General features: G+C 31.4%; 1 protein-coding gene across 1 annotated transcript; it reads left to right on the top strand.

Annotated features, from left to right (window-relative positions):
- The first annotated feature begins 3816 nt into the window (after window positions 1–3816).
- On the top strand, window positions 3817–7071 carry LOC145140491 (protein FAR1-RELATED SEQUENCE 5-like). The gene is made up of 5 exons (XM_079073963.1): window positions 3817–4135; window positions 4220–4520; window positions 4605–4863; window positions 5430–5831; window positions 6535–7071. Exons 1-5 carry the CDS (start codon window positions 3817–3819, stop codon window positions 7069–7071), a joined length of 1818 nt encoding a protein of 605 aa, XP_078930089.1.
- Window positions 7072–11593: the final 4522 nt, after the last annotated feature.

The following is an 11593-nucleotide window of genomic DNA, read 5'->3' as shown; positions in this document are numbered from 1 at the left end:
GAGAACGCGAGAACAGATCTCATCCATCTATTATCTTAGATCTAAGGCTATAATTAATTAGAAATTTTGTTATTATTAAAATGTTTAAATTCAATTAATTTGAATTAAAAATAAGAAAAGGGTATCATGGTAATTAATCATTCCTTTATTTTAAACAACTCCTAAAATCTCTCAATCTCTCTATAAACCTATGACTTCATCATTCACTCCACTATTTTCGACTTCATCTTTCTCTCTATACCTAGGGCACGCCTCCCTCACCTGTACATCGGTCTCAATCGCTCCATCTAAATCAGAACCTCATGGTGGTTATTCTTGGCAGCGAATGAAGAAGAAGAAAGGAAAGAAGGGGGCTCGGTGGTGGCAGATTGATCGCAAAGAGGAGGGGGAAAAAGGACCACCGATTATGCTGGTTTGTTGCTGCGAATTTATCATGGTTCAATTTTGTTTGAAATTTGACTCTTGAAGATTAGTCTAGGGATTCTTGATGCCTGTAACAGCCATCTAAATTATCCATACAACAGAGCTCGGCCCATATTACTACTTACTGTCGATTGCCAAACCCTATATCAGGATCTTCACTCCCCAGAACCTGTCGTCGTCCCCAAATCCTAGCCACCGAGTGTGTGCGAGAGAGAGAGACAGAGAGGTAAGAGAGAACCAGAAATCAAGCGTGTGATTAGGGCACAACGTAAGGGAGCATGATCGTTCTTTAAGCCCCATACCCACCACCGGAAGGGGCCTGCTAGGTTCCGCAGCCTCGACTTTGGAGAACACAATGGTTACCTCAAGGGTGTAATCACCGAAATCATCCACGATCCCGACCGTGGTGCTCCTCTGGCTCGCGTCACATTCTGTCATCCTTTCCTCTACAAGCGTTCGAGGTGAGGGGGAAAAGCCAAGAGGCTGCTGCCTCTTTTGATTTCCCCAGGGTTAAATTTGACTTGAGGCTTTTTTTTGCTGACTGGTTGAGTTATTCTTCTGATTCTTCTGATCTTATTTGTGACACTGTCTAAGTTAGCAATGGGTTTTGTCATGTGCCTCATGGGATCGGCAGCTATGGTATTTATTTATGATTATAGTGGTATTCATTATGACTGGATTTGTATTCAAATGTGATTAATGATATATATTCATTTATGAATAATTAATTATTGTTATTATAATTTTTGTTTATGTTGTATTCAAATGTGATTATAGAAAAATAGATATGTATTACATTGTAACTTGTTGTGTTATTATTTATGAATAGATGTGTAATCTAGATATAAATATCCAATATTTTTATTTATTTATGATTATAGTTGTATTGTAGTTTTTCTCTATAAATTGTATTATATTCTTTTATTATTATAATTTAATTCATCTATTCATTCACAATTACAACAGATTCATATATGACTATAAATATGTTTTTATTTTTGTATGATTACACATATTCGGTTGAAATGATTAATCTTTTTGATATATTGGTAAAAAATAAAAAAACAAAAAACATTTTTTAATCATGGTAAAAACGTTTTTTTAATAATCTGATTGTTTAAAAATAGACATGAAATTGGAGAAAAAAAATATTTTTTAAGAAAAAAAAATTAAATTTTTTAGTTTTAATTTTTTTTTTGATAAAAATGTTTTTTTATATTTCATTAATAAGAAAAATAAAAAATCAAATATTTCCTTCTATTTTGGTAACTGATCCTAAATTTAAGGGAATTTGATTAATTTTATTTTATTTTAATTTAATTTAAATATACAATTACTAATATGCCCTTATATATTGATTGGTCTAGAACTGTTCTCGCGTTCTCAACCTTTTAGGTGTTCTCATTTGATCCTTTCCCTATATATATATATATATATATATATATATATATATATATATATATATATATGTGGTTGAGATCGGTTGAGAACTCATAGTTTCCCGAGAACTAAAAGTGGACCGCTGGATTGGATTTAAGATCATAAGGGTAAGATTATCTTTTACACTTTTTTATTACTTTAATTACGTAAATACAACATCTGTACGAATTTCTTTCCAAAATATCATCTTCTAACCTTCAAAATTATCAAAATCAACGACGAAATCATATAAAATCTACATCGATTGAATAGTTATCGCTGTTAACGCAAATTCGAGATCGATTCCAAAGCAAAATTCATACGATTCGTCATTGATTTCTTTCGAGGTTATCATCTTATCTTAAATTCATACGATTCATTCATTACGATTATATCAATGAAGGAAAAACAGATTACCGAATGTAAATTCATACGATTCATTCATTCATTACTTTTTATTTGGATATTTAAATACAGTAGCATTCGGATTTCTAATACGTTGTTTTATTGAATGTAAATTGAGACTTTTTTCAGCAATTTAATGGATTCAGGAAGAATAATTGAAGATCTGCAAAGCGACATAAATTTTTTAGCAGGTAATGATTCATAATTTTTTTAATAATAAACGTATGCTATTAAAATTTACTTAATTGATATTCATATTAAAATCACATATGAATAATATATGAATCACATATTCATATATGAATCATATATAAGTCATATGTTATTCATAGTTGATTCATTAAAAATTCATGTGATTTATACCTGAATTACATGTGATTCATATCTGAAGGTGCTCCTTTGTTTCAGCCATTGATTCATTAACTGAGAATTTTTCACGCCATTAATGTGCATATAAGCGATGCTTTTCTTTTTCATGCTCAAAATGTTCTGGAGATGTTTATATATTTGATACCATTTCATCTACAGCTTTGGATAATGCAAGTTCTTGTTCTGACACTTCCTTAGAAGCACTTCCATCATTTTCTTCCGCAAGTACTCGTAAAAACTGAAAAATTATCAATTAATATTGTTGATTATGAAGTAGATAGAAGAGTTCATATGGAATAAACCAAGTATAATATTGTAATCATGTCAACTAATTTGATTCAAGCATGAAAGTATGAAGTTACATACTGATCCAACATTACGCCTGACATTAGAAGAGATAGCAGTTGTCTTAATATCAGGCCAAGCTGCACTTTCAATTTCTAGGAACCTGTTCTTGACAAAGAGGTATTACATGTGATTTACTCATGATTTACATGTGAATTACATTTTTTCATATGCAATACATTTGTGATTTATATGTGAATCATATGTGAATTACATGTAATTCATTTGTGAATTACATGTAATTCACATGTAAATCACATGTAATTCACATATGAATTCACATGTAATACACTTGTGATTTACATGTGAATCACATGTAATTCATATGTGAATTACATGTGATTTACTCATAATTTACATGTGAATCATATTTGTTTCATATGCCAATCACATATGAATAATATGTGTTTCTATGTAAATCAAATTGTATTCAAACATAATTTTCATTTTAATTACATACACTAATGATAAATAAATATATGATTTTAATAGGTGATGTTGATGAAGAATCTAGTGAATTTAACATAAACAATGGTGATATACATGTTGAAGATGCATTTTTCAAAGATATTATTGAAGAGGATGAGCAAATTTCTTCAACATCCCAGTCAAATGATAATGAAGAAGGTAAGTTTCTATTAATAATAATCTTGATTGTAACTAAAATATTACTTTGATTTTAAATGACATGTTTTCCTATATATGATTTGATTTAATATTATTTAATTTGCAGCAAAACATTTTGAATCAGAAGATGAAGATAAATTAAGCTGCATAGAAGTAAAATCTCCTCGTGGCACAAAAACAATTGAGTGGATCCCAAGAGTTGATGAATCATTCCTGCCAAAGAAAGATATGGTGTTTGAAACATTAGATCATGGAATTCAGTTTTACCAAATATATGCAAAGAAAGCAGGATTTGATTGCAGACTTGCATCAAGTAGAACGATTGATGATATTTTACAATACAAGTATGTGATATGTAGTAGGGCTGGTGAACCAGATAAGAAAAATGCTGACACTTTGAATGGAGTAGAAGGCAAACAAAAAAGAAAACATCAAAGCCAAATGATGTCTTGCGAAGCAAAGATATGTTTCAAATTTATAAAAAATACTGATCAGTTTTTCATTAATACATTTGTTGAAAAACACAACCATGAGCTCTACACAAACAGTACAGTGCACATGTCAAAGTCGAAAAGAAAGTTGGATCATTATGACAAGACAATTATAACTCAGTTAAGCACATAAAATATAGGAGCAAGCAAAGCACATAGCATGGTTACTAGTTTAAAGGGTGGTTACAGTAAACAAGGTGCAAAGAAAATCGACTACAAAAATTTTTCAAGAGACTTAAACTGCTATATAGGAGATAGTGATGCAAATATGTTGATAAATCTTTTAACACTACGACGTAAAAATGTGCCTTCTTTCGCTTTTCATTACTTGTTGGAGGATAATGAGCTAAGGGCACTGTTTTGGGCAGATGCAATAGCAAAAAGAAACTACAAAGAATTCTATGATGTGGTATCATTCGATGCTACATACAAAACAAACAAGTAAGTAATACTTAATTTCTTTAATATTTATATATTAAAATATTTGCATTTAGTATTTATGTTAAATATTTTAATGATTTTCAGATATAATATGATCTTTGTTCCATTTACTGCAATTGATAACCACAAAAGATGTGTCTCAATTGGTGCTGGTTTGCTAACTAAAGAAACAACGGAATTCTATACATGGCTCCTCAAATGCTTTCTCAATTGCTTTGGTAGACAACCTAATGTTGTGGTCACTGATCAAGATTCAGCTATGGCTAAAGCTGTAGAAACCGTTTTTAATGAATCAACTCATCGTCTTTGCATGTGGCACATTGGAAAGAAATTAACAGATAAGGTAAAATTGTATTATAATGTTTAAATAAGCTTTCATTTATAATTTGACTTATAATTTGATTAAAAACTTTTTTTAATGTCCCATTTATTCAGTCACAGATGAAAGCATTGAACTTTTGGGATCTGTTTACATAACTGTATACAGAGATGTATACGGACATGTATGACCAATTATTATGACCAATGATTCACTACATACTTGATATATGACCAATTATTCATTTGTTATTTACATATGATTAATATGTGATTCATTTGTAATTTGCATGTGAATTACATATGATTCATATGTGAATCACATGTGATTTACATGTGATTCATATGTGATTCACTTGTTATTTACATGTGAATCACTACATACTTGATAAATGTATTAAGGAAGAAAATCAAGTTGTATAAAGGCGACAAAAATATGAAAATAAAACATACTTTAAAACCATCTCTGTATTGTCACCAAAAGTGTAGTTGATCACCTATGTTATTATAATACTAAAACAACATTCACATGTGAACATTAAATATCATGTTTTCCATTTATATATTACATGTAACCTTTTCTTTTTGTAGGTTTCAGCAAAAATAGTAAATGAGACTAACTTTATAAAAAGAATGCAAGGTCTAATTTGGAATTCTTGTATTGATCCAGATATATTTGAAGAAAAGTGGAAGTATCTAATAAAAAGATATAAACTAGAAGATAACAAATGGCTGAAAGAGATGTATAATATTCGAACAAGTTGGATTCCGGCTTATTTTAGAGACACTGCACTGTCAGGGCTGATGAGGACAACATCAAGATCAGAGAGTGTAAATAGCTTCTTCAAAAGATTCATGTCAAAAGATTCAAATCTAATTATGTTCATGTGCAAATTTGAATCTGCAATGGATGAGCAAAGAAATCATCAATCAACAAACGACTTTAATTCCAAAAATAAAAACCCACCAATTCAAACAAATCTTCAATTTGAAGTACAAGCATCAAAGTTCTACACACATAATATATTTAAATTATTTCAAAAAGAGATAGAAGATTCTGTCTGGACATGCTCAGCCACACCATATGAGAGAGTTCAAGATCATAAAACATACTTTATTATTGAGCAAATAATGGATGAAGATATACAAAACATAAGTGTGTTCTTCAACAAAAATTCATATATTTTCAAAAGTCACAATAGAAAGCAATTTCAATACCAGGTATGGATGTTATTAAATAACTTTATTTATGAATGAAATTCATATGCGAATTACATGTTATTTAATCTGATATATACAATTTATTCATATGTGAATCACATATGATTTACTTGTCAATTACATATAAATCACATGTAAATCACATGTTAATTACATGTTATTTATATGTGAATCACATGTGATTCATATGTGAATTATATGTAAATTACATATGAATCACATCTAATTCATATGATTTACATGTGAATCACATGTAAATCATATGTAAATCATACAAAAAACAGATGTGATTTACATGTGAATCACATGTAAATAATATGTGAATTACCTGTGATTAAAATCTGAATTTAATTTGATGAACAATTAATTCAGTTGTTATTAAAATGAAAAATCTTATTTGATTAATTTATGAAATAGTATAAATTTAAATGAAAAACAATATAATTAACATGTGTCTTGTATAAATATTTTCCAGGTTAAGGTATTTCCAAATGAAGAAACGTATAAATGTACTTGCCTGGTATTCGAACAATATGGAATTTTATGCAGGCATATACTATGTGTTATGAAATCAAATTTTGTAAAAAATATACCATCAAAGTATATGTTGAGAAGATGGCAGAAAAGTATAATAAGACCTGAGGAATTGATAAAAAGTCATGGTATTGCTGACAATATTAATGGATGTGAAAGAATGATACAAGATGCATATTCTATAGTCACACAATGTATCAATGTTATTGGACATGATGCTGAAGCAATGAATCTACCAAAGAAAGATAATCGTACAAAAAAGGAAAAGTTGGATTCAATGATTGGAGTATCAAAGCCAGATGTACCTAAAATAAAGAATCCAAAAGATATTACATACAAAGGATGGGCAACAGGAAAGAGAGTTAAGAGTCAGAGAGAAATAGCAATGGAAAATGCTTGGAAGAATTCAAGATTTTGTACTTATTGTGAAAAAAAACAAATCTTCCAATTTGCACATTCACATTTTAGGTACAAATGAATATATTCATATTTTTATTTTTTGTATAAAAAATAAAAAAAATGCTACAAAATTTCAAAGCATTTTCATATCTTCACATCAATAATTCCCTATTTTCTTTAATTTATCATTTTTCAACTCTTCAAATATTCACCACAATTTCCTTCCAAATCTACAATAAAATTAAAAAAAAACAATTGATCAATTCAAAAACACTCACAAAAATTCATGTGATTTACATATGAATTACATGTGATTCATATCTGAATTACATGTGATTTACTAATGATTTACATGTGAATACATTTTTTCATATGTAAATACATTTGTGATTTACATGTGAATTACAAAGTGAAATATATGTGAATTACATGTAATTCATATGTGAATTACATGTGATTTACATGTGAATTACATGTGATTTACATGTAAATTCACAAGTAATTCACTTGTAATTTACATGTGAATCACATGTAATTCATATATGAATCGCATGTGATTTACATGTGATTCACTTGTCATTTACATGTGAATCATATGTCAAATTATACTAATGATTTACATGTGAATACATTTTTTCATATGTAAATACATTTGTGATTTACATGTGAATTACAAAGTGAAATATATGTGAATTACATGTAATTCATATGTGAATTGTATGTGATTTACATGTGAATTACATGTGATATACATGTAAATTCACAAGTAATTCACTTGTAATTTACATGTGAATCACATGTGATTTACATGTGAATCACATGTGATTCACTTGTGATTTACATGTGATTCACTTGTCATTTACATGTGAATCACATGTAATTCATATGTGAATTACATCTTATTTAACCACCAAACTACCACCATCAAATGTTCATATACATATATAATTCTCATCTAATAAAACATATATAATATAATAAAACCACCAACATACCTATATAATCTCATTTAGACAATCTTCTCTCTGAAACACCTCACAAGCTTTTCTCCTAATGTTTATGAAACCTTAGTCAAATTTCTCATATAATGATTTCAATAATCAAAATACATATTAACAAACTGCCAGATTGTTAATAGAAATCAATATTAAGAAATTGCTAACAACTGAAATGAAACATGAAGATCGCCTTTAATCATTTTGGAAACATTAGTAAATAGATCATTAACATACAATGGTTATGCATTTACAAAAGGATAAAGGTAAACAACAGCTAAACATCACAATAACATCAACAAGAAAAACATTTGTTGGGTTTGGTTTTACATAAAAACAATTTCCAACATCATTCTGCACACTACCATTACAATGTCAGCAGCACTCACACAACCGTAAAAACAAACTTAAAAAACTTTTACTACTACTACTACTACTACTTCCTTTCTTCACATCATATGTCATACGCTCAACTCCTCAATTCCAGTTTGCATAAAATCTGTAAACAAACAAACAAACAAATATTCACAATAATATTTGTAAAACACTATAATGACTAAGTTTAAGAACTTTTGGTAAATTATGCAAGTTTTGCTAATATACATTGTGTTATCATCATCTTATGTAAAAAACATCCATTTATTAACGAATATTTTACTCATTCTATTACATAAAAAACATGTATTTATGCATCCATATTACATCAAATTTACTAAATATTCCAATTTATGCATCCATATTACATCAAATTATATTCATTTCCAAAAAAAAAAAAAATAAATAAAAAAAAAAACAAATCTTCCAATTTGCACATTCACATTTTAGGTACAAATGAATATATTCATATTTTTGTTTTTTCTATAAAAAATAAAAAAATGCTACAAAATTTCAAAGCATTTTCATATCTTCACATCAATATTTCCATATTTTCTTCAATTTATCATTTTTCAATTCTTCAAATATTCACCACAATTTCCTTCCAAATCTACAAGAAAATTAAAAAAAAACAATTGATAAATTCAAGAACACTCACAAAAATTCATGTGATTTACATATGAATTACATGTGATTCATATCTGAATTACATGTGATTTACTAATGATTTACATGTGAATACATTTTTTCATATGTAAATACATTTGTGATTTACATGTGAATTACAAAGTGAAATATATGTGAATTACATGTATTTCATATGTGAATTACATGTGAATTACATGTGATTTACATGTAAATTCACAAGTAATTCACTTGTAATTTACATGTGAATCACATGTAATTCATATGTGAATCACATGTGATTTACATGTGATTCACTTGTCATTTACATGTGAATCATATGTCAAATTATACTAATGATTTACATGTGAATACATTTTTTCATATGTAAATACATCGGTAGGTAGCTGCAGTCTATATGCCACTGGACCAATTCCGGCAAGGATCTCGAATGGTCCAATGTACTGTGGGTTTAGTTTTCCCCGTTTCCCGAAACGGATCACCCCTTTCCAGGGAGAGACCTTTAGTAACACCCGATCCCCGACTTGAAACTCCAAGGGCTTTCGTCGTTTATCAGCGTAGCTCTTCTGTCGGTCTCGTGATGCTTAAGTCGAGCTCTGATTTGAACTATCTTCTCTGTCGTTTCGCGTATGATTTCTGGTCCTGTTAATGCATTGTTTGGTGTCTTTCCTCTTGCTAGCTGAGTGTCGCCTACCTCAGCCCAACACAACGGTGATCTACATTTACGACCATATAATGCTTCGAAAGGAGCAACTTTGATGCTTGTGTGATAACTGTTGTTGTACGAAAACTCAATTAAAGGTAAGTGGGTATCCCAAGACCTTACAAAGTCCATCACACATGCTCGAAGCATGTCCTCAAGCGTTTGAATGGTTCGCTCACTTTGACCATCCGTCTATGGGTGGTAAGCAGTGATCATGTCGAGTTGTGTTCCCATAGCTTTTTGAAGTGATTGCCAAAAGCGTGAAGTGAATCTACTATCCCGATTTGAATTGATAGATATTGGCACTCCATGGAGTCTCACAATATCCTTGATGTAGATTCTAGTTAATCGCTCCATCTTGTATGTCTCCTTTATTGGCAGGAAATGGGCGAATTTTGTCAACATATCGACTATTACCCATATGGCATCCATTCCATCATTTGTCTTGGGTAATTTGGTCACAAAGTCCATGGTAATCCTTTCCCATTTCCACTCGGGTATTACCGGCTGTTGTAATAGTCCCGAGGGTTTTTGATACTCTACCTTCACTTTAGCACAAGTGAGGCACTTGCTAACGTAAGTGGCAATCTCTGCCTTCATGTTAGGCCACCAATAATATTGCTTAATATCCAGGTACATCTTATCTAGATCCCGGGTGGATGGAGTATCGTGTCTTATGAGCCTCATTCATGACTTCTTCTCTGAATCCCCCAAGTTTAGGGACCCAAATTCGGTTCATGAAATAATATGTTCCGTCCTCTTTGACTTCGAAGTTCTTTTCCATTCCACGTAACGCTTCGCTTGTTCTGTTTTCTGTCTTCATGGCATCGGACTGGGCTGCTTTGATTTGCGAGGACAGATGGGATTGAATGGTTATTGAAAGAGTTTTCACACGACGATTTGAGTATTCTTTCCGACTCAAGGCATCAGCTACCACGTTAGCCTTGCCTGGGTGGTACTTGATTTCACACTCATAATCGTTTAGTAGCTCAACCCATCTTCGCTGCCTCATGTTTAACTCCTTTTGATTTAAAATGTGTTGGAGACTCTTGTGGTCAGTGAAAATAGTGCACTTCGTACCATAAAGGTAGTGCCTCCAGATCTTCAAAGCAAAGACCACGACTCCTAATTCGAGATCATGGGTGGTATAATTCACCTCATGTGTCTTTAGTTGTCGGGATGCATAAGTTATCACCTTTCCACGCTGCATGAGTACACAGCCTAAACCCTGATTCGAAGCATCACAGTAAACTACGAAGTCCTCAGTTCCCTCTGGTAAGGATAGTACTGGTGCACTACAGAGAGCTCGCTTCAGAGTTCGGAAGGCAACCTCCTGCTTTTCTGTCCATTCAAATGGTACGCCCTTCTGTGTAAGCAGGGTAAGTGGCTTGGCTGTTCTGGAGAAGTTCTGAATGAATCTTCTGTAATAGCCTGCGAGACCTAAAAATTGACGAATCTCTGTGGGTGTCGTTGGGACTGCCCATCCTTTAATGGCTTTGATCTTAGAAGGGTCCACATGTATCCCTTCTTGGCTGACAACATGACCTAAAAAGTTCACGCTACGGAGCCAGAACTCACACTTAGAGAGTTTTGCGTATAACTTTTCGTTTCGTAGGGTTTCCAAGATTTGTCGGAGATGTCGACTATGCTCCTCTTCGCTTCGAGAATAGACCAGGATATCGTCGATGAAAACGATGACAAAGTTGTCGAGGAATGGTCGGCAGACTCGATTCATCAGGTCCATGAATGCGGCAGGGGCATTCATTAAACCGAAGGGCATTACAACAAATTCGTAATGTCCATAGTGAGTTCGAAAAGCGGTTTTGGGGACATCCTCTTCCCGGACCTTGAGTTGGTGATATCCGGATCGCAGATCTATCTTA

This window comes from Lactuca virosa, chromosome 9, assembly GCF_052849685.1.
Source record: "Lactuca virosa cultivar CGN04683 chromosome 9, Lactuca_virosa_CGN04683_v6, whole genome shotgun sequence".
NCBI lineage: Eukaryota > Viridiplantae > Streptophyta > Magnoliopsida > Asterales > Asteraceae > Lactuca > Lactuca virosa.
This window is presented reverse-complemented; position numbering and strand designations above follow the sequence as displayed.